The sequence below is a fragment of the Musa acuminata genome, chromosome BXJ3-8, assembly GCF_036884655.1.
Source record: "Musa acuminata AAA Group cultivar baxijiao chromosome BXJ3-8, Cavendish_Baxijiao_AAA, whole genome shotgun sequence".
In the NCBI taxonomy this organism is placed as follows: Eukaryota; Viridiplantae; Streptophyta; class Magnoliopsida; order Zingiberales; family Musaceae; genus Musa; species Musa acuminata.
In genome coordinates, this window is record NC_088356.1 from 42,846,874 (window position 1) to 42,874,213 (window position 27,340).

Below are 27,340 nucleotides of genomic sequence, written 5' to 3' on the forward strand. Positions count from 1 at the left end.
TGTTATCGTCCCTTTTGTTCTTAATCATCTCAACGACACTAATGTTTCTAGATACGCTTTCATTTGTTCTTAATCTAAGAGGCATAATACAACAATCATGACAATCAAGATGAATCTCGATTCTAAGCAATATCATCACTTTCTGCTTCTTAAACTAGTAAATCCACATATCTAACACGCTCTCTTTCAGAACAGCATCTTATGTTTTTAGTCTTAATAATACTTGATCTAATATACACCATGACGACAGTGAGGACAAGTCTAAAAATATCACCCATTATAGATGCCCAAAGATAAGTACTTGAAGCCAGTTGATAATACAAGCATAGAATAATTATCAATAGACAATCTTATTGTCTTGTACTCATCAAGATAAGAATGTATTGCAACCCTAAACCTATGAAATTACAAGACAGCCTAAACTAGTTAAAAATGATTCAAAAATAACAAGTTGGTCACAAAGAGTCAGACTACTTTTGATCTTGTCCGGTGCAAGAGCACTTATACAAAGTAAAGTTAGCTGATGATAAATACGGGGGTAAACTATTGGCATCAGCTCATAAAGAGGTAAGACTCAAGATTGCACAATCAAAATAACAACGATAGATTTTATTAGGTACAAAGAACCCTCTCTCAAAGGTTCAACAATTACACACAAAGACCCCACAGATAAAATGTCAGCAAAATGATCAAGAAAGGAGTTTTTGCCAAGGACAAGCAGACTCACTAAATACGAAGACACACAATCCCTGAAATAGACGGGAAGACCCCTATCCGACCAAGTATCATCTGGGGGTTCAAAAGGGCTGAGATGACAAACATTTTGAATCACCCTGCTTTGTCCAAATTTCCCCACAAATGATGCAGGATTTGGTTGGATTTTGTCTATTTTAAGTTAGCATGTCGATCAATTGAAGAGCTCTGCTGATAAAACTTACAAGCAGAAAACTAAAGCAAAATAGAGGCTGTCCCCAAAATTTGTGGGCTTCGAACGGAGCACATTCCCTAGCTGACTTCCTTTTTCCGATTAAACTGACCCATTTGCAAGAAAGTTTCAGTAGTGTACTAACAGCTTAGATGAAACAACAATTCCATGACAGGTTGATGGGGTCCCAAGTCCAGAATTATAATTTAGGGGGACCAGACAGCAGGAAGATAGTAATAAAAACCTAGATGTCAAGCTAACTTGATCTACATCAAAAATTAACCAAGAAGATAATTTCCTAGTGGCTGAAAAGAGTGATCCTTATGCATTCGATAAGCACATCTACTTAAATTATCAAGGCTTAAAGGACATCAAAGAATTTTAGTTCATTACATTGCTTTCCCTTCCAAACGTAAAAAGATCAAGATGGAGGAGCGCATGCACCCCTACCCAATCGACTGAAGAAACAATGCACATGTTCAGTCAGGAACAAATCCAATAATTACTTGAGTGTCATTTGATTCTCACCAGTCAAAACTATTATGGAGCAAAGCAATGCAAATAATTCTAAGTTGTCTGATCAACCAAAGACAACACTTTTAGAAGAAAAATTAATTCAAATCATCAAATATAGCATCATCATCCATCATTAAGGCAGAACTAAAAATATGACGAAAACAGACTGTTCCAACCGCATAAAACTAAGTCCAATTTCAAATATTTAACTTTGTGTTCAGTAGTCACATATTCTTAAACCAGGCATGAGATTACTCGATCACTCACCTTGCGCCTTCTGGTAGACGTAGGTGAGGCCGCACTTGCCGCAGTAGTGGCGGTCGAAGTGGTTGGCCATGAAGGTTCCGGCACCGCACTCGGCGTTGGGGCATTCCTTGCGGAGGCGGGTGACCTTGCCGGTTGCGTCGTCGACCTTGTAGAACTGGAGTACGGCGAGTTTGACCTTCTTCTTCTTGTGCTTGATCTTCTTGGGCTTGGTGTAGGTCTTCTTCTTGCGCTTCTTGGCGCCGCCGCGGAGGCGGAGGACGAGGTGGAGCGTGGACTCCTTCTGGATGTTGTAGTCCGCGAGGGTTCGGCCATCCTCCAGCTGCTTTCCGGCGAAGATGAGACGCTGCTGATCCGGCGGGATGCCCTCCTTGTCCTGAATCTTGGCCTTCACGTTGTCAATCGTGTCCGACGATTCCACCTCGAGGGTGATCGTCTTCCCCGTCAGCGTCTTCACGAAGATCTGCATCTTGTCGCCCCCAGGCTGCTACCGTTAGGGTTTGGCCGGTCGGGAGATGGTGGAGAGGGAAGGGTGAGAGGCGGCGGCGCTTAGGGTTTTGATTTAGTATACATAGAGATTGAGGGGGATTTCGATATGCTGCCTCGCGAGTCAGTTTAGGCTAGTTTAATTTAATTGCTGGAACGTTGATATGGTGATACTTGCTTATATTATCGTTCCGCTTAGGCTGTCAAGCGGTACAACATACACGAATCTTGATCATCCGTGATAACCAGATCTAGACCGTCGATGGAGATCTGCATGAGGATTGGGGGCCCGTTTGGTATGTTTCTGTTTTGTGTTTCTTTACTTTTCGAAACAAAAACTAGAAAACATGTTTACTCGAACGGTTGATACAAATCGAATCGGATACATCGAATTCATTGCCCGCTAAGAGTCCGATTGATGTCAATTTGAATCCAAACTCGGATTTGATAAGATAGATGAAGAATTGGATCCATAAATCGAGTTGCAACGCATCCAATTTTGCACCCCTGAGATCTATTTTAATTGTACAAAATGATGTTATCGATCCAATTGAACAATAAGATACATATATCAATTAAGCATCAAAATGCATCATAACCGTATTATATGTGAGTTTATCACGAGGTTAATATTTTTTGAAGTTAATCAGAGGTCGAATTCAATGAGTTATATGATTAGTTATTGCAGTTGGCGAACTCAAAGATGATCCATCTTTGAGTTCATGATTCGAGTTAGATTCGTATGAGAAATGTTGATTAAGCCCTCTTTCTTACATTTGCACGAATGTCCAAAAGAAATCTCTAACATGCTTAAGTTAGATATGAAATATTGAAGATTCTAACCTTATTTAATGTAACCATATTTATCATTTATAACCCATCCTCCCTAGCTAATTAGGATTAGAAAAATATTTTATATTTGGATTTTGCTGAAGTGGTGAAACCTACTGTCGGGTCTTTTGTCTTTTTCTTTTGATGGCATCACTATTACATGTCAAGTTCTTGTATTTTATAATTTTAAATTATAAATCTAATCATAAGTTATTCAATATAAAAATAATTATACTTAAAACACTAATTTGATGCTGATATGTTAGACTTACTTATCAAAGATAGTAAGGTTTAAAATTTTATTTGATATATTTTTATAATCTCTCACTTGTTGATGGTGTTATATATATATATATATATATATATATATATATAGTGAATCACTGCAGTGCGAGCTCCTTAAAGACACTGTGATAGCATCTCAGTGTATTATATTCCTCAAAATGCTGTGCACTGTTCTGCATCGATGACGCCATTTAAAGAGTCTCTCTCAAGTGGAGATGGAGATGGAGAGAAGCATTGAAAGCTAAATGAACCTAGAACATGAAACAAACAAGCCTTTAACCATGCAAAGTGAGGTAGGACAAGGAGGTGGTGGGCACCTCTTAAATGCATTTCAAAGACATTATGATTGCAAACCTGTGTTGAACAGATGTGGTGGTAGACAAGGGTTAGTGGTTAGCACCAAGAAAGGAGACCTAAAGTATAGGAACCTGGCCTGGTCTCCATCAAAGAAATAGTCTTTAAGCATCATCCTGGCCCATATGCACCCTATCATTACATATTCAGCAATGTCAAGTGTTACTGCCAGGGTTTTTGCATCCTCGCCTTTTACAGTTGAAGGTATAAACCTAGTTTTTGTTTTCTTGTATAGCTTTCCTCTTGTATACAGTTCAAGAATTGTTGTAGAACTCATGCAGAAGTTTCAGAATGTAATGTTTTCTGTAACACATGTAACTTGTTATCTCTTCCCTCAATATTTCTTGATCAATAAACATCAGAAGAAGGTTTTTCTTTCCTTGAAGCTCAAATGGGCTATTCGAGAATGTAAAGTTCCCATGTTTTGATGAAGTTATATTATGCATTGTTATACAATAATATGGTCAAAAGAATCAGTTCTCAGAAACTATGATGGCAATAAGGTCACATGTTTCTTGAATGCGAAGCATATCTCAGCACCAGAGCACGTGGCTGACTTGATGAGGATTGTCCTGATGCATGCGAAAACCAAAGTAGATTTCCCCCAGATTCATCTCAAGTGGGTATTAGAACTTTCATGGAGTCTTTTATGCTTGGAGTTATATGCTATGTATACATCCACTTGCTAGACTGAATAAAGACAAGCTGGTGAGAAAGTCCATGCTATCTTATCAGCATCCTTGTGCCTTTCACCTTATCAAACACATCTATGGTGGCATCCAAAACTTCAACATGATGAGGAGAGCTTTACCAAAAGACATGGGGTATGTATCATAGCAGACTGCCATACAAAACAAAGGACTGTAAGGATCCATATCCTCGATGGGTCACAAGAAGAATAATACACTGCCTTAACCACATGTGAAACCCCACCGAATACAAAGACACAGTATCGTCGACACAGTTGCACAAGTAACATGCTACAGATGACAACCATACGGTGGAGTAAATATAAGCAAAATAGCTCAGGAGGGATAGAGGGGAGGAGAGGGGAAGAGGAGGGCACGAAGATAGGAATATAGTTCGTATTGACTCACTCCACGTGGAGTTTGGAGACGAGGGGATTAAATAGAGAATTTGGCCTTACAAGGTCAAGAAAAGGTCTTACAAGGTCAAGAACAGTTTACCCTGCAAGCCATGGTGTGAAGAAGGATAGACAAGAAGAGAGGGGAGAAAAGCTCAGCTAGGATAGCACCATCCGGGAACTAAGAAGAAGAGGATACTTCACAAGGGGAATCACCATGGAGTACAAGGATCCCTTGGCCTTTAATCCAAATTCTGGCCATGTCTTCCTGCTGCGGTACCGCTACAGGTTCGGAGGTTGGTACCTGCAAGAACAAGAGAGTCACAGAGGGGACGAAGACGGTGAACACAAGCATGCTTTCTTTTGTTTGCCTTCTCTTACCCAGTGGAACAGATGGGAATCCACATCTTCCATCCTCCAACTTCAGACCTAAGACAGAAGAAGGAAGAGTGCAATACAAGGTCATGCAAATGGCGAAATGTTTCAAGACATGGAGAAAACACAGTCATGGCTAGCTCACATTCAGATGTTCATACCTCAACTAGAAAACCTTTGGTACACTTACAGAGAGTGAGAGAGACCAAAGGGTCTGAGGGAAGTGATTAGGAAATGTTCTCAGTACTGAGAGGAGCAAAGGGATGTAAGGACTCAACTCACTCATTTGGGATGGTGGGTTTATAGTATTAAAGAGAGGAGGGGATAAGGCCACAAAGGGCAGATGTGAGTCTCTCTTTTGAACGACCCACATGGAGAAGTTTGGCATGAGTGTTAGGGCTAGGGTTAGGTATACACTGGGGTAGCTTCTTAGGCTGCCCAAACTTGGTCTTTTAACTTCCCTCATGTGCATAGTTTTGCATGATTCATGACAATAAGTAAAAAAGATTGATTATATGAATAATTTCTTTCTACCTAATATGATGATTTTATTTATATCAAACAATATTTTAATTCTTGATCGGGTTTCAGATTTCGGGTTTTGGGTTTAGGATGATAATATCGTATCTCGGACCAATAAGTTAAGTATTATCGATAATAAGTTAGTTAGATTTGCTAGTAAAGACTTTGATAGATCATTACAAGATTTCAAAACAAAGCTTTCGGTTTTATTTTTTAAGTGTACACAGATGAACATATCAAGAAGAAGTAATTGCATTGCAACAATTTAAGCAGCTATGTCCTGCCTAAACTTTATTATAGGTTTGGTGTAAGCTTGATTTGCTGTGGAAACATGTGGGTCCTAATTGATGATTATACTTAAAGCAGATGCTGTCTTTCTTTGACCAGATTGTGTAATGGATTAGTAAACAAAGACCTAAAACCATAGCCTAGAGGACATTTTGGGAAGTGCAACAGGAACTGAGCACAAGACACCATGTATGCTGTGCACATGTAAACAAATAACAAGAATGGCTTTGATGGTGGTATACATTTGGCTATAGCTATGGAAACCACACAGTCTTTGAGGAGGAGAGAAGAAGAAGAAGCTCCCCCCCACTCCTCTCCACTTCTTTACGACAAAGAACGGGTCCCACCTTGGTGGTACCTGATGTAGGTAGAAGCCAAGCTACCATTGCAGTGACACTGTGATGAGATGGGGATGGAGCCATGGCTGTGCTGTTTATGGCACAGTAGTCATGGGTCCCGTGCTCTCATCATACCACTCTTCTTCCTCCGGTTAGGAATTATGAGACATGAAGGAGGAGGAGGAGGAGTCTTGTTGTTGGTGGAGGATCTTCTCAGACTTGTACTTCCATTTGTATTAATCTAATTCTCCCTTCCTTCCCTGACTTCATTAAAGACTTAAGGCAGTGACAGTAAAGAAACATCAGCAGTGCCACAGTGCGTCTCGGCATCCAACTACAGAGATCAGTGGTTGCCTCAGTGCATGCAAGTCTGCCTCCTCATTCAAGACTTCACCTCTTTATTGCGAAGATGTAACTCCACTAGTTTCAGTCCCCTCACCTCTGTGTCACTGTAGAGGTGCTGCTGGTTTCGGTCTCTCTTCCCGAAGATTCGAGCCAAGCTTTTGTATGTTTGTATTCTAAAGATGTGGGGATTTCCTGTAATCACGTGAAGTAGAGATCCACCTCCAGGGGAGAACAGAGAGGCTGAGGGGGACCTTTCATGAGAATGAGGACCAACTCGTTCGATGCGACCTTGTCCTCCCCACTGTAAACTTGCGCTTCATTGGAGCCTCAGAGCATGAACTCGATGCCACTCTCAGTGGATTCAATGGCGCGTACGTTCGTATTGTCGAGCTGTGCTTTGGTTTTACGCGGGCAGCCACGCCATGGCCATTCTGAGGTCGGTGGTTTCTTTGGTGTTTAATGGCGGCCTTATTGATGACACACACCTGCACTCACTGGTACTTGTTTAGTTTCGGATGAGTAATTGATATGGGGAATATTTGCCTCGATCCGGAGCTCGACATGTAGCAGCCACGACGACAAAAAGTCCTCGACCGATGCCCCCACCACATCGGCAAAATCTAACAACATATATTCAAAAGCGACTAAGGAGGACCGACCATAAAAGTAAAGATGGATACAAACTCGTTTTCCTCTTTCTGTCGTCTAATCTCATCTTTAAAGTCTAACTTGCGTATCATAAGGATCATGTCGAGGCTTCACTCGGCACTGATCTTAATGCAGAAAAGACGTGGCACCATCACGGGACCTTTTTATGCGGATCGGGTTTGAACAGATTCCAACCGGTCAACACTAAGTCATCCACCGACATCAGACCACATCAATAATGAAACTTTTATTTCCCAAAAGTGAACATAAGTTGAGTTAGTACCGTTAGGACCACGTGCCGAAGTTGGGAACCTTTGGTGGAATAAGTGGGGTGATGAGGTGGCTGCGGTCCTCGAGTATCTTGGGCGAGGGTTGAGACGATAGGATTGGCCGAGTCCTCGTGAGCGATTGGGGGCTGGTACTTCAAAGCCAACCGACCCGAGCGTCATTTATGACGAGATGCGTCCTCTCGTCTTCGGGATAGTTGGCAATCTTCCTCGTGGACGTGGGCACCTCCTTGAGATAGGAGATGCGGGCTGGCGCTAGTCGGGCTCCGATCCGTTGGACCACCCTCCTTTGCGTGTTGGATGACGACTTCGAGGTCAAGACACTCGCAATTTGATGGCGATCCCCTTCCCGCAAAACGGCCTTCGTCGGGTGTGTCCTAACTTTGGCCCCTCCGATGAACTAGTCAAATTAGTTCGGATTCATCTGTTTTCTTCCCCCTTTTCTTAGGATTGGCTGGGGGTATTTATACCTGTGTGCGAGAGTTGGTTGTGCCTCGGTTTGGCATGGCCGCTGATTCTCGCGGGGGCGGGACAACCCCTCTGACGAGATGACGTCTTCGGGGGTGCTTGAGCAGCGTCAGACGACACCGCCCTAAGCTCTTGGGGTGGTCAGGTTGCACAGTTGCATAGTCGCACGATATTGAACTTGACGTGGCGTGCACCCCGTGGTTCTGGTGGCGTACGACATAACGTTCGTGACTGTTGGTTTGTGACGTTTGTTGGTAATTCATCTAGGGCCAAAATATACCCTATCACCTCTCAAAAAATTGGATGTTAAATATCTAATGTTCGCCCCTTCCAGTAAAATATTATATATTGCTTGATTATTTAAAATTTAGACACACATATATATCTCCTTCAAATATTTATATGTTTAATATATGTCTAATCAATTAAATTTAACTATAACAAATTTTATAAAAGTTCAAATTTAAGTACATGAATAGTCATTTATTACTTTCACCTCTCATGAATATAATTATTAACTATAATGACATGTATATACATATATGCTAAATTTAAATTTAAAGAGGCAAACAAAACTAATTTTGAAGGGTTATATACATATATATAAATTTTATTTTGTCCGATATATATAATTGTGAAGTAAGAAATCATTGTCCACAACAGAGCTAAGAAATCATTTCCGATATATATAATTATTCTCTTTTCCCCTCGAATAAAATAAATACAAAGATTCTGAAGAATAATATGTCAGAGTTCGATTTAATGCATCAGTCAACAACAGAGCATGACTCCGGACAGTCATATATATATATATATATATATATATATATATATATATATATATATATATATATATATATATATATATATATAAAGGGTTCATAAGTTTGAATCACTATACCGATTGATCGATCGATTGTACGATATGCATCGCTTCGTAATGATGTAATTGTTGATATGACGAGACGCACCTAACAACGTGAAAAAAAAAAAAATAATATAAAAATTTTATTAAAAAAACTAGATTAAGATTTTTAAGTTAAAAATAAATATAAATTTAGTAAAAATAATCTAAATTAAGAAAGAATAATAATACATATTTTTTTGGGTTTTGAGGAATAACTTTATGACATGTTTTAGAATGTCCATATTGAATTATTTGTAAAAAATAATTTAAATTATTAGATTATATGGTAAATAACTTAAACTTCAAGATTTAAATTAAGTAATTGATCGATGGATATATCTGGTTTTATCATAAAAAAATAACGATGAGACTCCACGAGTAATAGATCGGATCCTCGATCTTCTGTATATGTATATCAATTTGATATGTATGTTAGACTCAATCCTGAAATTGATCCCATGACATAATATATTGATACAATACATATCATTAGTAGATAAATATGGTGATGATCATAGTCTGATTATTGTAAATCATACGTGTCCGATATGGCTCCTAAGGTAAAGTATGATTGTGCTAAGTATTGGTGCGAAGGTTAGAGAATATTAAAACTTCTACTTTCACCATTGATCTATTACTTTATATCAAAGATCGATTATAGTACTACTACTCGAAGAAGAATGATCAACTATTAACGTAATGCTATTTATCATAAGATTCTCCATAATACAACAATTGTGAATACAACGAGCTTTGCTTTATATCTACATCATGTAGGCTCTATCACATCTACTCAAAATTATCTATTATCTTTCTCTTCCCCTTCCATGTATAAAATTAACAAGTATCTTGTTAAGCTATATAATATGAATCTTGAGTAATATGTGGAAAATATTGCTCCTCGATCCATGCACAATCTTTAAATTATGTTGACGTGACTATTGACTCCCTAGCATCATTGTCATAATCGATTGAGACATTATTGTCCATGTCATTGTTATGTCTCTGAACTGAGTGAGTTATTGAATATAATTGAAAATGTGTCTCGTCGTCCAGCTCAATTTTTTCTAATAGTGTAACTGATGCTACAATCTTCCCCTTTACCTTTGCCTTTACATTTGCACACTTGGTGGACAATAAATAGTTAGGTGTCTCTAGTTCATCGAGTAGTCTGACTCAATATTATATGGTTCCTTCAATCATGTTTTGATCGAGAGAGATCTTTCTCCTATTATGGATATATTTTCTCTTCTTTTATTGCCTCAATGATAAAAATGTGAAGAACGTAGAAGATCTTCTCCCTCATTAAGTAGAGGATCTTCTTTGTTCTCTACTGCTTCGACCCATTCTAACGTCAGTTGAGAATCTTTATTGTAATATTAGAGGTCGATAAAATCAATCTCTAGTTCCTCTAGCTCCTTGTCTAACACGGCACATTGCAAACTTAGCCATATGTTTTAGTATATATATATATAAGTTTCTCCAACCATCTATATGATAGTCTACTGTGGACCTTCATATGAATCAATATGAATATTGACCAGTTATGTTTGTAATCACTTGATATTATCGTTTGTGAAAGTACAGGAATGACAATATTTCGATGCATCAACTCCAAATTGTAATCATAACTTATATTGTAAAAAGATATAAAGAAGACTTTGTTAGCATAATAAATAATTAATATTAAATATAATTTATAATTAACATATGTGTAACTTTCTCGTACTAGCATTTATATTATAACGACACGATACAACTACATTGCCGGAGAATGAACCAATTATTTTTTGAAATAATCGACCCTCCATAATAGTATCGATTGCATCGATAATGTTTGATAAGAGTTGATATATAATATTTCTAAGTGATAACAATAAATCAGATCACGATCTAAGGCAATTCCAAAATTAAATAGTTGAATTTAGATAATACGTTATAAGATAAATAATTTCGTTAGTAATTTTTTTTAAATATTAAAAAATTATTAATTAGATTACATTGAATATGAGTTTACCTGCATTATGGATGTCTTTGTCCATATTAACTTTGATCCTATAATCAATGATCTATAAATATTGCTCTACCTTAAAATCAACATATGTATAAGATAAGGCATATGTAAACACTTATCCATATCAACGATAACCTAAGGTGGTTTTACTCATATTGTAATTTCATTCATAGTATCATATATGTTTTTTGCTTGATCTTGAATACCTGAAATTGGACTATTCTCGTTAAGCACCATGGCCTTCAAACCCTACCTCTTTTGCTATATTGAATTTAATGCAATAAAATTTATAGCAATCTGAGTTGCTTCGAGTCGAAGTATCTCATCATAGGTATATTATTGTATCAAAGAGTGAATCCAATGATGATTATATATAAACTTTATGATTGACATATCCAAGCTGTATACTTATTATCTTATGATAGCTCGTTAATTTTCTTCGGTATTAGATCTATATAATGAGCTGTACATGGAGTCCAAAATAATATTTTTTTAATCAATTTTCTTAAAATTGACTCTATTATCAATGACTATTTAGATAATGTATTATTATCTGATCTCCTCTACTATGGTGTTCATTAGAGTTTTAATATATTTTGCATCATGAATTTTATTGAAAGTATTAATTGATTTATAAAAAATAATTTGTTTAATAAATAAGAAAATTGACGATATTCATTTTTATTGGTCCCATCTAATTGTCACACATTCGTGTCACCTCATATTTGTCTCACTAGTTTTTAAAGGGTTTGATTTAATCCTCCAGTTCTACCACCTCTTTATTTAAATACACATTGTGAATCTCCTTTGATGTTGGAAGCTTGATCCTCATATCGATCTTTTTAATAGAGGAGACCATGCTATAATAATAAAGACCTCGGGCGGTGTTTGTTGAAATTCTATGGAAATTGAACTATTTAACTATTGTCTTCCCAAAATCTCATTTATTTTCTTTTGTATATGTCAATCTGTGTCCCATCGATGTGTTCATCGTTGTGCGAAGATTGGTGCACAAAAATCACGAAACTTAAAACTACGTATATGAAATATTGTGTTACCTAGGGCGATCGTATATCTCTGAATCCCTACAGATCTCTAGGAGAGGGTGGAGGAGGTCAAACATCCTCATTTCTAGTAGTGATCCACATAACAGACCTACAACGATGCTCCTTAAAACTCCAAGTCTTCTATTTGAGGAGGAGAAGGGGAGGAGAATAAGAGAGGCAACCCAAAAAGACTATAGCCATATGAACCATTAGTTCTCTCCTATTTATGGAAGTGTCATGTCATATATACCCGGCAAGCCAATCACATGAGTGATGACAAGTGTGACTTGACACACAATCTTTTCGCTTATTATATTTTGATATTTATCACTTTATATATATATATATATATATATATATATATATATATATATATATATATATATATATATATATATATATATATATATATATATATATATATATAGTGATGTCCTTGGATCTGTGCAATGGGAATCGGATCGTGATGAGATCATGATAATGAGACCGATTCACCTTTAAGCATAAATTCTAAATAATCCCGGTCATAGGTTACTCGAGAGAGACATCGAGATAACCGAACAAACTAATATGTTGTATACCCATTCATATGATGGATGCGGTTGGTCTCATAGCTCCTCGTGTAGGGATACTAGGGATATAGTATAGGTGATCATTGGAGAATGCATTAACTGATTCATCCACTGATGGAATGTTGGATGGTTAATGAAGCCTTATTGTCAGTTGGCGATTCCGTAGTCTCAGTGGTGTATTTGGCCCTTAGACTTGAGACACCAAGGATATCCTGTATGGGTGCTCCACTCTTTGATACCATACTTATAGGTTTGGATGTCCCAGATCTAGTACAATCGGTCATCGGGAGTGGCAGTCAACCTTACGAGGGCTATTGAGTGTCGATAGAGGATCATCCACTCTCGATGCCATGAGAGGAATATCTCATGTGTTCTTGCATAGACAAATCCCTGACCAGGGTCATTCGGATTGAGAGATAAAGAATTCTCTAGGAGAATCTGATTAGAGCGAGACTCGATTAGAAACCGTATGGGTCTGACAGCACCATGTCCGGTATACGGTCTCTGAGATATTAGATAGATGATGGACTATAGGTACACGATAACTGAGGATAAACAAGTCCAATGGATTGGATTCCCTTGTATCGTCTAGGGACTACGGCATAGTGGCCTAGTACGTTCGTAGTCGATGAGTCGAGTGAATTATTATGGAGATCATAATTCACAAGCCAGAAGGAGTTTTGACAGGTATGACTCACGGCTAGCTCGATATTAAGCCTAGAGGGTCACAAACATATGATAGGCATTGCGATGAGTAGAGGTTCGGATATGAGATATCCGTCGAAGCCCCTATCTTATTGGATATCCAATAAGCCCCTGAATTATTGGATTCTATGGACGAGATCCAATAAAAGCCCATGAGAGATTATTGGATAGAGATCCACTAATCTAAGAGCCTTGTGTAGTTGGATGAAGATTCAATACCCAATAGGGAAGGATCCATTAAGGTTAAGTTGACAGGGGCCCTCTATTAATAAGAGGGATTCAGTGGTTTATAAGCTAGAGCATTTGCTTGCCTCTCATATTCTCGTCCTCCCTCTCCACCTCAAAGTAGGCCTGGAGTTTTGAGGAGCGTCGTCGTAGCCCTGCTATATATATCACTACTAGAGAGGATGGCGCTTGACCTCCTTCACCCTCTCCTATAGATCTTTAAAAATTCAGGGATATACGATCTTCCTAGGTAACACAATCTACTCTATACGTAATTTTAAGTTTCGCGAATTTTGCGCACCAATCTTCGCACAACGATGAACAAATCTTTGAGAAATTGAGGATTTTGTTTTATATTCTTCCGTTGCACATATGATGTCGCCCCCAAGATTTCCCAACAGATCCTGTCCTATTGGGTATTGGATCTTCATCCATCTACCCAAGCCTCTTAGATTAGTAGATCTCTATCTAATAATCTCTCATTGGCTCTTATTGGATCTCATCTATAGGATCCAATAATTCATGGGCATATTAGATATATCCAATAAGATAGGAGCTCCGGTGGATATCTTATATCTGAACTTCTACTCATTGCAACGCCTATCATATGTGTGTGACCCTCTAGGCCCAATATCGAGCTGACCGTGTGTCATACCTATCAGAACTCTTTCTAGATCAGTAAATTATTATCTCTATAATAATTCACTCGACTCATCGACTGCAGACGTACTAGGCCACTACACCGCCGTCTCCAGACGATACAGGGGAGTCTAATCTATTGGACGTGTCTATCCTCAGTTACCGTATACCTATAGTCCATAATCCATTTAATATCTCAGAGATTGTATATTGAGCATAGTGCTATCAGACCCATACGGTTTCTACTCTAGTCTTGCTCTAATCGGATTCACTCGGAGAACTCTTTCTGTCTCAATCCAAATGACTCTAACCAGAGATTTGTTTGAGTAAGAACACATGAGATATTCCTCTCAAGACACTGAGCACAGATGATCCTCTATCGACACTCAATAGTCCTCGTAAGGTTGGCTACCACTCCCGATAACCGGTTGTGCTGGATCTAAAACCTTCAGACCTATAAGTCCCGTATCATAGAGTGGAGTACTCATACAGGACATCCTTGGTATCTCAAGTCCAAGGATCAGATACACTACTAGGACTACGGAATTACTATTTGACAATAAGGCATCATCAACCATCCAACATTCCGTAAGCGGATCAATTAGTTAACTCATTCTCCAATGAGTACATGTATTGTATCCTTAGTATCCCCACACGAGCATCTATGAGACCAGCTGCATCCATTATATAGACGGGTATACAACACACTAATATGTCCGATTATCTCGATATCCATCTTGAGTAATCTATGATCGGGATTATTTGGGATCTGTGTTTAAAAGCGAATCGGTCTCATTATTGTGATCTCATCATGATCTGATTCCTATTGTACAGATCCATGAACATCATAATATATTCAAGCAATATGTAATATAAAGTGATAAAATATCAAATAATAATAATAAGTAAAAAGACTGCATGTCAAGTAACACATGTCATCACTCACGTGATTGGCTTGTATGACACTTATGACTAGCATATTCTTCTTTAGTTATTATCTTCTTTTTAATTATATCATTCATAATCTATTATAATTTATCTTAAAATGATTTACGGACCTACGTTGAAACCTTTTTTGTATTTTACAATATCGAAATACTCGCTTGCCAAATGCATCATCACCAACATGATTCTTTTACCTTTACCAATGTATTCATAATAAAAACACTACCATTAATAGTTCTTGTCTCTTTCAAGTATGATTCTAGGCATCATCTTGTGTTTATTTCTTTAGTGTCATGTTCTTATCAAAATTAAATCAAATAAGTGAGTTATGATTAGCTTTAATTTAAAATAATAAGGTATAATTAGCCCTAATTACTCCCTAATTAGCTTTATTTTACTATAATAAACATGTCAAATATTTTTAATAATTATTAAATATATAAAATTAACCCATTCTAATAATTATTAAATACATAATATTGACCCAATAAAGGGTCAAATAATGATAAATTTATTATTAAATATAATAATTATAATATTAAAAATTTAATTAAACCTGAATTAGTCCTATTTTACTACAATAATTATGTCAAACACACTAGACATTAAATACATAAATTTGATTAAATATATATCAAATTAGGTTAAAATCATTATTAAATACACTAATCACATAATTAACATAGTTAATTACTCCATAATTATTTTTTCCAACGTTACAAATATGTCAAACACTCTAATATTTAATCTCAAGAAATAAATATTAAACACATTAATCATAATATTAAAGGTCTTAATTACTCCTTAATTAATACTATTTTACCATCATAAATACCTCAAATAATATATTAAACATGGAGAATATAGAATAAACTTAATCATCTTATACATTATTAAAAATTAATAAAAAAATACCTTTAATCATTTTTTTAACTTCAATGTTAATCCTCCCTAATTAGCCTTTCAGGTTTGATTCAAATAATAAATTATAATTTTGTGTAATTTTAAAAGAGTGTAAATATGAGAATTAGATAAAAAAAAATAAGTGAAAAGAGATTTAAAAATTAGAAAGTAAAAAAAGTCAAAGAGGAGGAAGAAAGAGTTTAAAAATCTTTCAAATGGATATGACCATTGGAACTCAATCGGTATCGATCGATACAAGCCAATGAATAGATTTTAACTATTCCAACTGATATTAACCTCATATCAGGTGATACGAGATCCTTTAGCATATATCATCTAGTACAGGATGGTCCACGTACCGATCATCTATTTGGATCGGTATATATTATTTTTATCGAGCAATATATTGTGACATGATAAACTTATATATATATATATATATATATATATATATGGACATTCAATCAAACTAAATTGATTGATTATAAATCTCGTCATTCAGATTACAAGCTGAAACAAGCGTTGATCGAAGTGTAGCGTTTGTCACTTGGCTTAACTTCTGTGAGTCATTTGGTCGAACACTTACCGAACACGGGGGCAAAGACCACGGAGTTCTTCTGGCCTTCATCAAGGATGTGACGTCGACCGAAGAGTGTCTGTTAGTGGTCTGGGGGAGTGGCTACAAGTAGTCCTTGGATCTGGTCGTTTCTTATCGTTACCTCACATCAAACGAAAAATGATTGCTGTCATCATGTGGACAAAGGTAGGAAGATGGTAGCCTTGCGTTTACCAGTGATTCAGATCAAAGCGAACTGCCGAAGATTTTCCAGCGCAAAGCATCATCTAACCGAGGCTGTAGATAGAGAGGACGATGCATAGTTTGGTGGCATCGACCTACCCATCATCCTTCCCACTCGATTCCCTTCGCTGTTCCAGATCTCACTGCTTCCTACAAACGACATCTTGCAGCCTTAAAGAGGTGAGTAAGAAAGGCCTTAAAGACACCTGGCCTTCTATTTCCCTTACCCTCTTCGGCGCAGGCTTCTTCTTGGGTCCTCTTCTTGATGGGCTACACTCGAGGGTGAATCTTATGATCTACCAAAATGGAGCAGTTGATGTTGGCCCTCTGCACACCAATATCTGGGTACCACCCTCTTCTGTTCTCTCTGTTACTTCTACTCTTACGTGCTTTGTAGTGCCTTGAAGGTGTTTGATGGAATGATGTTTAACCTGCGATCAGGTTCCTCCTATGCTCGGGGCATTTTATTGCACTGTGGGACTGTTGCAGCTGCTTTTGGATGAAAAAGCACCTTCAAAATCGAAGGTTGGAGTAGGGAGTGTGGGGAAGACAGCAATCTCACTGACGTATGCCATCTCAGTTGCTTGCTTCCCCTTGTGTTTAAGGTCTTCAACCTCATGCAAGTCTCTGGTTTTGGTTCATCAGAACACTTGCAGCTTTCATCGAATTGAGTGCTGAACTGTACAAAACTGGAGTGGCTGACAATGTCGAAGCCTACACCTTGTTTGCACTGGCAGAGTTCATATGGGTTTTCCTGGATGGCACATGGCTTGGATTTGCCTTGGCTTGCTTTGTTGGTGTTGCATGCCCCCTAGCTGAGATTCCAATGATCAAGTAAGGAGAATTCAGCTTGTTTCTCTCTCCATTTTTCTGCAAATAACAAGTGATCGAAGCATGTTCAACTCCATTGATGTTGGAAATCCTTCAAACTTCAGACTGTTTCATCTGTGGACTTACCCTGGTGCTGATGTCCAACTCTTTGGTGAGGTGAGAGTCTAGCAATTGTCGAGTTGTTCTTGCAATTACACAGTGAAGATTACCACAGCAAATTGCTTTCTCTGCTTCCAGGGATTAGTCAGTTGGACATCAACCTGCTACTTCGTTTACACACCATTCTTGACCAACCTCGCACGGTGGCTGAAGTCTGCAACAGCTGAAGCTGAGGACAGTGATCAAGTAGTTCAATAATAGAGAGCTTTATCAAGCAGCAGATAAGAATGATTGGTAGAGGATCTTGCAGAAGATCTCTCTCCCTACATCTAGCACTCATCAGCTGGGTTGCATTGTCATCAAGCATGAAAGCCTTTACCTACTCTCTGCTGCAGCCGTGAGTCATTTGGATCTGTAAGTCGAACTTTAATTGCTTCTTGTGATGAAATAGAAGTGCTTGTGTTGATTTTACATGCAAGAACTGCACCCTACAAGTTCCATGGTTGAAAGATCTAACTGAAACATAAGAATCTCTGGTTACCACATTTACTAACTATGGGCTTCTTTTCCCATGGTTTAGTCACTGAATTAGCAAAGATTCCTCATAAAAATGAAATTAGATGATAAGATGGTTGTCTATGAGACATGATTGATCTACACAATAGTGAAGTAGCAGGTTGCAGAATATTGTTTACCATTGCACTAGAGAGAAAATTGAAAAATTCATACAAGGAGACAGAATCAATAGTGAGATCATAATCTACTAAATGTTCTTAAACATTAAGTAATTTTATTTCTTTGGAATGCAGATGGAACAAACCCACAAATCCAACGTATCAAAAGGGTAGGCATCCACAAATTTGCCTTTCAGTTTTTTTCACCCAGATGTAAGCCCTAAGCATGTCAACTACATGGCTGATGGTTGAATAAGAATGATCTACACACAGATTAAGAAAGATAAAGAAAGGGGAAAACCTAGTCTTTGATCAGACTTCACATTTATCAATTGAATTTGAAGCCACCAGAAGGGACAGAGGGTTGGCTGATGGCGACCTCGGACGAATGTTCAGCACCCTCAGTAGATCCTAGTGCATCCTGTGCTTCATCTTCTTCCTCGACCCAATACCTCTCCAGTAGCTTTATGGTCTTTTCATAGATCTCGTTGTTGTCATGACCCTGCAGATTCTCGATCTTATCCAATCCTTCACATTCATCGATAAGCTGCGCATAAGGGTTTACTCCACATTTGCCGAGATCCTTCTCGATCTCACCGACCTTGAGTATGTTCTCTAGTCCTTCAAGGCATACAGTCACAATTCTAGGGTCTGGGCAGACAAGAAGATCACATAGAGGCTTGATGCAACCCTGGCTCGCCAAATAACTGCAAAAAACTCAATTATATGCTTAGTTTTCCATTATATTTCAAAAGAATTCGTAAAGAAGATATCTAAGAGCAACCCATCTTTACCAAATGCCCTAGAAGGACAAAGCAAAAACTTCAAGAGTCAGGTTGTTGCATTTGTAATTAAGTTTAACCAATACATGCAAGTGGAAATTATTTGCCGCATAAGAAAACTGCACTGTATATGTCCCCAAACCTTAAATTTATATGCAAGCACCATGTTTCTCAGATAGATTTGAAACAAAAAAAGTCCCTTGTGCACGTTTATGGTCGACAGAGTAAAAAAATAAAAATGATACAAAATAAGAAAGTGAATAGGCTCGAGTATCAAGAATAATACAAGATTGTTGAACTTGAAATGTAAAGTTAAGGTCAATCAGCACTAATTAAAAATCTCAGGTAGACACAATATGACAATATCTCAAGTTGTTTCGGTTTACTGTACTTTACATGTAATCCACGGTAAAAGAAGATCCAAAAAGACTCCTAAAAGGTATCTTGGGGATATCTTGGAGCTATATAATTAAGAAATTCCTAAAACAACAAAGCAATGACTTTCAGGAGTCAGATTGATGCATCTGTAATTAAAATTTAACAAATTTTGTAGATGTTCAAAAACTCTTTTCATTTGCAAGAGGAAATAACTTCAGTGTACAAGGTTTGTGGATATCCATAGTAGTGCAACGTTGTTCCTAAAATGTTTATGATGAAAGACATGTCATATAAATTAAAATAAATCCCTAATGCACAATTATGATGAACAGACTTCTTGACTATTACCACAAAAGAACAAAGTCAAGAGACTTATCACAATTAATACAAGACTGCAGAACTTCAAAAGTAACTAAGATGAGTATTTACAAATTGATATAACAACAAAAATTGTTATGGTTGCTGTAATTGATGACAGAACAAGATCAAAAAGTTTAGGGCAAGTAAAATCTTCAAGAATAAGAAATATTAGAAGCTTACTGAATCTGCTCATTGGAACTGCCAGAAGTGGCATTTGATATAGCCCATGCAGCCTCTTTCTTGATATCAAATTCTGCATGTTGAAGTAGATGTACCAGAGGACTGATAATATTTGCATCAATAACAGCCTGTTGCAATTGAACAAGGATCACAAAAAGAAGCTAAAAAGGAGCGCTACTTTGAGAAAGTAACACAATAAATCTAGAAGTTCAAAGAGCACAATATAATCCGATCAAATCAAACTCAAACCATATGATCACCAACTTTATGATTCAAGCTTACCGCATGCTATATTCCTATAAGTCCCACTTGAGATAGCACAGATGAACGATATAGCACCAGTAATTACCTGGATCTGAGCTCTATTCCCTGCTGTAATGTTGGAAATTGTCCAGCAAGCTTCTTTTTTAATGCTCTTTTTGTGACTTTGTGTAAGGAGTTGAAATAGACAAGGGAGAGCACCTTTCTCTATAACTAGCTGCAAGTATGTTTTTACATTTAGTCTCAGTATTATGGGAAGGGGCACATATAGAACAGTCAGCAATATTTAGGTGCCCCATGGATTAACATGTATAGATTACAGTCCATATATAGAGTATGAAGATACGCAACCATGAACTCACTGTAACAAATGGCATGAAGTCACACATACGAAAACTGACAAACTGAACCATATTCAACAATTACCATCAATTTTTTTTCTTAAAAGGTATCACCTCAATGCCTGACTTAACAAGTACCTGAGTCTGTGAATCATCTCCAGTAACAATGTTCCCAACTGTCCTCAGGGCAGGAATAAGAACTGTAGGTGATGGATGACTGCAGAATATCAATATATTGTAAATAATAAGAAAATATACAAGGAGAGGAAGACAAAAATATAGAAGAAAGTATATTATAACTGAATTGACAAAAAATTATACATGTGGAAACACATACAGCAGAAGCTCCACAAGTCTTGGACAAACACCTGTCTCGATGACAGATTGGATTTTGTCATTTGTTCCATCAGAAAGATAAGAGAGGGCCCAGCAAGCATCTGTTAGAACCTCTTCGTCACTTGAATGAATAAGATGCCGAAGTATCTGAATCGCTGGTTTGGTCTAAAACAACAACAACAAAACCGTAAGTCCCAACTAATCGGCTACATAGATCTTTTGCCACCATCAAGTAAAATCAATCAAAGGGCACACATGTATATTTAGTGTTTGGCAAACCATATGAGTGAAATAATGCAAATATAAAATAAATTTTGATGGGTGGTATGTATAAATTTAATGGCCAAGAAACCATATTAAGGGAAAATAATTGCAGTTTAACTTCCTCAGACCTGTTCAAATGGTGCTGGAGGCTTCCCGCGGCATAAGTTAGATAACGTCCATGTGGCATTTCTCAGCATTGATATTTTTGAATACTCATTTAGTTGAGCCATTACTGGAAGAAGTGCCCCATGATTAAGAACAAGATCTCTGCAACTTGGTGAATCACCAGCTACATTACCAAGTGCCCATACAGCCTGTTCAAAGTATCAAACCATAAGAGTACTGACATAACATCACGGAAGTTATTAAGGCAATTAACCTTTCAAAAGAGAAATAATGCATAAGAAAAACAGAGATAGTGCATAGACCTGTTCTCTAACATCATCATTTGGAGAACTAAGAAGTTCTATGAACTTTGGAACTGCACCATGCTCAATGACAACTCGTGTGTGCTCAGAAGTTCCAGAAGCTACATTGGTCAGTGCCCATGCAGCCTCGAACTGCAAATGAATGATAGCAGTGAGTTTTGTGTCTACAAACTAAAAGAATCTTGCCATATTTAGAGCATTACACTTTAAAATGTGAAAAATGAAAATACCTGCAGTTGTGGCAGATCATGCCGTGAAAGAAATTCCACAAAACGTGGGACAACACCTGCCTTAATGACCTCTTCAATTGGAGGGCTCCGCTCTAGAAAGATGTTATGAAATATGGATGAGAGATATGGCTTTTGTCTCTTATGCAGATACCTACTAAAATCCTTAAGAAAAACAATTATTGCACACCAATTGACAACAGCTTCCTGAACTGAGTAGTTGCTTCCAATTGTGTATTGGGATTTTCAGACCATACCCCCTGCACCATTCCCTGGAGGTTTTCTATCTGCCATGGACACAAAGATAACTGACATTAAAGCAGGAACAACATTAGAAAACACAAAGAGAAGAACCAAAAATATCAAAAATTGCATCGCCTCCTCATCAACCATCAATATGTATTTAATGGGAAAAGGTATATTCATCTTTTACCAACCAAATTTATCAGAACTTATGTTTCATGATAAGCTTGAAGAAATGCAAAATCTGCAAACATATTTATGATACAAGAACCTTTAGATGCTTGAGCACACGTTGTAGGCTATACACTTGAGACGTCTCGATGACAAAGGCATTTGGATGTTTCAGATATTTCAAGTTAAGCATCATTTTGCATGCATGTATGATGCTAAAATCTAGATTTTCAGTCAAGCAACCAATCGACCGTTATTAAAAAGTAAAAATATGATTTTAGCTATAAAACATATTCAACATTTATATAATTGCTCTAATTTGTTTCAAAACAATGGAAAACCCTTCAAAGTAAAATATGGATAATTTATGAGTAAACTTTAGTGTATAGCTATCATAGTGCCTGTAATAACTTGTCTTAACAAGCAAAGTGTGGAAGAGTTATGTGGGAAGTGCAAGTCAAGCTGCACTTTCACACCTCCCACCCTTACTTTCTTTGATGATTTAAGAACTAAATGTGACTTGATGCTAAAAACAGAATTTAAGAATTAAATTATGTTTCTATTTCACCAAAAAAGGCTGTTATAAATCAAACTCCTTTTGAGACTTGGTATGATATAAAACCAAGTGTAAGTCATCTAAGAATTTTTGGTTGTATTGCTTATGCTTTGGTGAATTCACAAAACCATCACAAGCTTGATAAAAAATCTGAAAAATACATCTTAATTGGTTATTCCTTACAATCCAAAGCATATCGATTATATAATCCTGTTAGTGGTAAAGTTATTCTGAACAGAAATGTTGTTTTGATGAAAGGGCAAGTTGGAATTGAGAAACCAATAAAGGTGTAATACAAATTCAGATTCCAGCAGAACTAAATACCCCACAGAATCAAATGACAGATCTTGCTTCAACAAGTTCAACGTCAACCTCACCCAGTAGCAGTTCAAATTCTGATTCCTCAAATGAAACCCCTCCAGGAAAATTCAGATCACTAACAGAAATTTATGACTCAACATTTGCTTTGTTTATTTCAGATCCTATAACTTCTGAGGAAGCAGCTGAAAAAGAGGAATGACGAAAAGTAATAAAGGAGAAAATCAAATCAATTGAGAAGAATAAAACTTGAGAGCTAATGGATCTACCAAAAGAAAAAAAAGATATTGGATTAAAATAGGTGTTCAAAACAAAGTTTAATGCAGATGGAAGTATCCAAAAGCATAAGGCTCGACTTGTAGCAAAAGGATATTCACAGCAATAAGGTATTGATTTTGATGAAACTTTTTCTCCAGTTGCTAAATTCGAAACCGTGAGAACTTCACAGCAATAAGGATGCTCACTTGAGTTTGCCGGTTTATCAATTTGATGTGAAATCTGCGTTTTTAAATGAAGATTTATATAAAGAGGTTTTTGTTACTCAACCTGAAAATTTTTTTTGTTAAAAGACATGAAAAAATGTATATAAGCTAAAGACAGCTCTTTATGGGCTTAAACAAGCTCCAAGGGCATGGTACAGTAAAATTGATCATTATTTTAATCAAAATGAATTTAAGAGGAGCAATAATTAACATACTCTTTATCTAAAGAAGGAAGGTGAATATAATATTCTAATGGTTTGTCTTTATGTTGATGATATTATATATATGGGTTCATCTAATTCTTTTGTAGCAAAATTTAAAAAGTGTATGATGAATAAGTTTGAAATGTCTGATCTAGGTTTACTGCATTATTTTCTTGGATCGGAAGTGAAGCAAGGATCAAATGAAATTTTTATTTCACAAAGAAAGCATGCAACGGATCTACTCAAAAAATCTAACATGATTAATTGCAAAGCTACAATAACACCCATGAATGTAAATGAGAAATTGAAACTTGAAGATGATACATGTTTGACAAATGCGATATACTACAGAAGTTTGGTTGGAGGTTTGATTTATCTAACTCATACTCGACCAGATATTACCTTCTCTGTTGGTGTAGTATCTAGGTTTATGCATAGCCCAAGCAAACATCATCTCGGAACTGTTAAAAGAATTTTACATTATATTGCTAGAACTACAGATTATGGTATTTGGTATTATCATAATTTTAAATGTAAATTATTTGGTTTCACTGATAGCGATTGGGCAGGAGCTTTAGATGATAGAAAGAGTACTTTGGGTAATAGTTTTAGCCTCGGATCAGGAGCTATAAATTAGAGTTCAAAAAAGCAAGCAACAACTGCGTTATCGACATCAGAAGCAGAATATGTAGCCGCAACATCAGTAGCTTGTCAAGCAATATGGCTTAGAAGACTTCTAGAAGATCTTCATCAAGAATACAAAGAAGCAACGAAAATATTTTGTGATAACAAGACCACAATTGTAATGACGAAGAATCCAACATTTCATGAAAGAACGAAGCATATAGAGATACGCTATCATTTCATCTGGAATCTTGTAGCAAATAGACCCATAACATGAAGTATTATGGAACAGATTAACAAGTTGCGGATATCCTCACCAAGTCTCTTCCAATTCAAAAGCATATTTATTTCATGTCACAAATCGGTGTATGTAACTATGAATCAAGAGGGAGTATTGAGAATTGATTCATTGTAGTTATCATGTTCTAGGTAGTGACCCATGATTTAGAAGTTATAGGGTAATTCCTACACCTAAGTCAATCATGGGTGATATGATGGAGTGAGGTAGTTACCTCTAGATCCTATAAATAGGATCATAGTTCATGAAACAAGATAGAGTGTGTGCACTTGGGAATATCTTGTAAGTGTTCTTATCTTATCTCTTATTTAAATACTATAATGGTTTTCTTGATCGAAATGATTCTTTTTAATTGCATCGTAGTATTCTGTTTTTATCGTTTTCCTGCTCCTCCAAGAAAGCAAATCTGTCTCTTTTACCCGACATGTTAACTACCACCAATGCTATGTTATTATAATGGTTGCATTGTGGTTGGCAGGTTTAATTTCACTAGGTGACAAGATTTTGGCACACTATCATGATGCATCAGCGGGGATCTGGACTCCTAGACCAGATCGAGCAAGAATTTTAAGTCCAAAGAGTAGTTAATTAGGGATATTAAGTTCATTTCCTAAGAGAACAGGAGGTTCAAGAACCTTTTCCAAATCAGGCCAGGAGAAATTGGCGTGTGTTTGGGGTAGGAAAAAAGGTCGAACAATATCTCCCAGCCACTTTTAATTGCAACAGAAGTCTACAGTGATTTCAGCAGAACATTGTCCAAGACAAAATTTTTAAGTTGATAGCGTACCTTGAAGCTTTTCATATGAACACCTTTATAGGTTTATTGCTGTAATAATTGTTTGGTTAATATCCTTAATATTACATTATATCATGATCTCACCAACATTAATAATAATAATAATAAATTATTAATAAATAATAATAATAATAATAATAATAATAATAATAATATCCATGACATTACATTACGTGATGATCTCACCAACATTAATAATGCTCTAAGTTCGAATTTTCAGAAAATGTTGAATCTTCAGGAAAGGGAAGAAGTGCAAGAACAAAGCCCAAATCCGACCATGAAGAAAAACATAAAATGGGGTATCAACCACATTATTGCAGCAAACTACAAACTACGATTATGCGAACAGGAACGTTAAAGATCGCAAAGAAGACGTTTCCGCTCAGATCAAACCTAAACCTTTCTTCCGACAGATCCACCCAAAAGGACGCACAGTAAAACCGTAGATTAGGTTCCAAGATAAAGCCACGACAGATCAAGGTCACACCAAGGGCGGAAAAAAGGAAAAGCCGCACCTTTTTGTCGACCCCAGACGGAGAGAGGGCGGGTGGCTCGCCGATCGCCTGCTGCGCGGCCTGGAGGAGCACCTCCCTCCTCTTCTTGGTGAGGCTGTCCTCGCGCTTGCTCTTCCTGATCTCGATCAGGTTCCCCTCCCTCCGCCGCCGCCCCTCGTCGACGTCCACCCCGGCCTTGTACGACTTTTTCCGCACCTCCGCCCGCGTCCCCGGTCGCAGCGACATCCTCGCCCCCTTCGAGCACTCCGACGGCTCTACCCCCTCTCGGTTTCTATATGTATCGGATCGATTCGAAGAGATGAGAATTTGGGGTTGGGAAGTTCCGAAGTGAAAGCAACAATGGCTACCGGAAAGCGATCAGAAGTGGTCGGGGCTCAAATTAAAAAATATATATGTTAAATTACTAATATGCCCCTCCCAATTCGCAGTTTTTCGTATTTATTTCAGTAAATCAAAATTTAACACATATATTTTTTTAAGGTCGATTTTCCTATAAAATATTCATATTTAGGTATTGTTCAAATATATATTTTTTTTTCAAATTATATTCTTAATTTAAAAATATAAAATATCTCTCAAAAAAATTTTCATCAAAATTTTCACTCATTTTCTTACCCCTTTTTAACTATTATAGTGTTTTCATTTTTCCTTATTTATATTTTTAATAATATTTATAATATTTTATTGATATATTATAAAAATTATAAATATTATCAAAAATACTGTGATATAATATGTAATTAAGTCAAATAATTAAGTTAGAAATTATTTTTTTTCTTACTTACCATTGTAATTTAGAAAATCTTAATCTATTTCCTTGTTAATACGAATTAGGAAATAACTATTAAGTATTCTATGATGATATCATATTTGTTAGTATATTAAATAGAAATAATTTATATTAAATAAAATATAAAAATAAAAATAAATTTCCTATTTAAGGAGAGTGATTTCTCTCTCCTTCGTTCCTCATTTACCCACGCCTAGCAGCGAGAGAAATGAGAAGTTACACCCTATTGATGAGATATAGGTTTCCTTATCTTTCTTGAAAATAAAAGTTTTAATTTTTATTTTGATTCTTTAAATATTGAAAGTTTTATAGTTTGAAAATAATTATTAATTTTTAAATATCAAAATTTTTATTAGGTATTAAAAGCTATTAGTTGACTTTTTTTATAATTTTCTTTCACCCTTGTTTAAGG

The 27,340-nt window shown here is 36.7% G+C and overlaps 3 protein-coding genes and 1 long non-coding RNA gene across 5 annotated transcripts; 1 reads left to right on the forward strand and 3 right to left on the reverse strand.

Moving 5' to 3' along the window:
- Positions 1-1,608: 1,608 nt before the first annotated feature.
- LOC135646015 (ubiquitin-ribosomal protein eS31 fusion protein) lies at positions 1,609-2,254 on the reverse strand. The gene has a single exon (XM_065165064.1). The coding sequence runs from the start codon at positions 2,172-2,174 to the stop codon at positions 1,701-1,703; it is 474 nt and encodes a 157-aa protein (XP_065021136.1). The 5' UTR covers positions 2,175-2,254; the 3' UTR covers positions 1,609-1,700.
- A 2,213-nt stretch (positions 2,255-4,467) lies between these two features.
- LOC103995319 (uncharacterized) lies at positions 4,468-5,432 on the reverse strand. The gene is made up of 3 exons (XR_672510.3): positions 5,282-5,432; positions 5,127-5,174; positions 4,468-5,049 (listed from the first exon to the last, which is right to left on the reverse strand). It is a non-coding gene; the product is annotated as an uncharacterized LOC103995319 (long non-coding RNA).
- Positions 5,433-16,517: 11,085 nt separating this feature from the next.
- Positions 16,518-18,172, forward strand: LOC135585582 (uncharacterized). 2 transcript variants are annotated; one of them, XM_065165262.1, is made up of 6 exons: positions 16,518-16,951; positions 17,013-17,116; positions 17,213-17,337; positions 17,417-17,605; positions 17,707-17,758; positions 17,840-18,172. In XM_065165262.1, exons 2-6 carry the CDS (start codon positions 17,063-17,065, stop codon positions 17,957-17,959), a joined length of 540 nt encoding a protein of 179 aa, XP_065021334.1. In that variant the 5' UTR covers positions 16,518-16,951; positions 17,013-17,062; the 3' UTR covers positions 17,960-18,172. The 2 variants fall into 2 exon arrangements, with proteins under 2 accessions (XP_065021334.1, XP_065021332.1); XM_065165260.1 differs by having other exon boundaries at positions 16,530-17,116.
- A 267-nt stretch (positions 18,173-18,439) lies between these two features.
- On the reverse strand, positions 18,440-26,485 carry LOC103995317 (importin subunit alpha-4). The gene is made up of 10 exons (XM_009415882.3): positions 26,139-26,485; positions 22,123-22,219; positions 21,936-22,027; positions 21,706-21,837; positions 21,406-21,591; positions 21,015-21,178; positions 20,816-20,894; positions 20,425-20,553; positions 20,076-20,203; positions 18,440-19,082 (listed from the first exon to the last, which is right to left on the reverse strand). Exons 1-10 carry the CDS (start codon positions 26,361-26,363, stop codon positions 18,704-18,706), a joined length of 1,611 nt encoding a protein of 536 aa, XP_009414157.2. The 5' UTR covers positions 26,364-26,485; the 3' UTR covers positions 18,440-18,703.
- Between the last annotated feature and the right edge of the window lie 855 nt (positions 26,486-27,340).

Excerpts from the sequence above, each read along its gene's own strand:
- LOC103995317 (XM_009415882.3), bottom strand. The coding sequence starts at position 26,363 with ATGTCGCTGCGACCGGGGACGCGGGCGGAGGTGCGGAAAAAGTCGTAC. Across the intron at positions 21,592-21,705 it reads ATGATGATGTTAGAGAACAG|GCTGTATGGGCACTTGGTAA; the intron begins GTCTATGCACTA and ends TACTTTGAACAG. Across the intron at positions 20,895-21,014 it reads AGACTTGTGGAGCTTCTGCT|TCATCCATCACCTACAGTTC; the intron begins GTATGTGTTTCC and ends GATATTCTGCAG.
- LOC135585582 (XM_065165260.1), top strand. The coding sequence starts at position 16,844 with ATGCATAGTTTGGTGGCATCGACCTACCCATCATCCTTCCCACTCGAT. Across the intron at positions 17,338-17,416 it reads AAGACAGCAATCTCACTGAC|AACACTTGCAGCTTTCATCG; the intron begins GTATGCCATCTC and ends TTGGTTCATCAG. Across the intron at positions 17,759-17,839 it reads ATGTCCAACTCTTTGGTGAG|GGATTAGTCAGTTGGACATC; the intron begins GTGAGAGTCTAG and ends CTCTGCTTCCAG.
- LOC135646015 (XM_065165064.1), bottom strand. The coding sequence starts at position 2,174 with ATGCAGATCTTCGTGAAGACGCTGACGGGGAAGACGATCACCCTCGAG.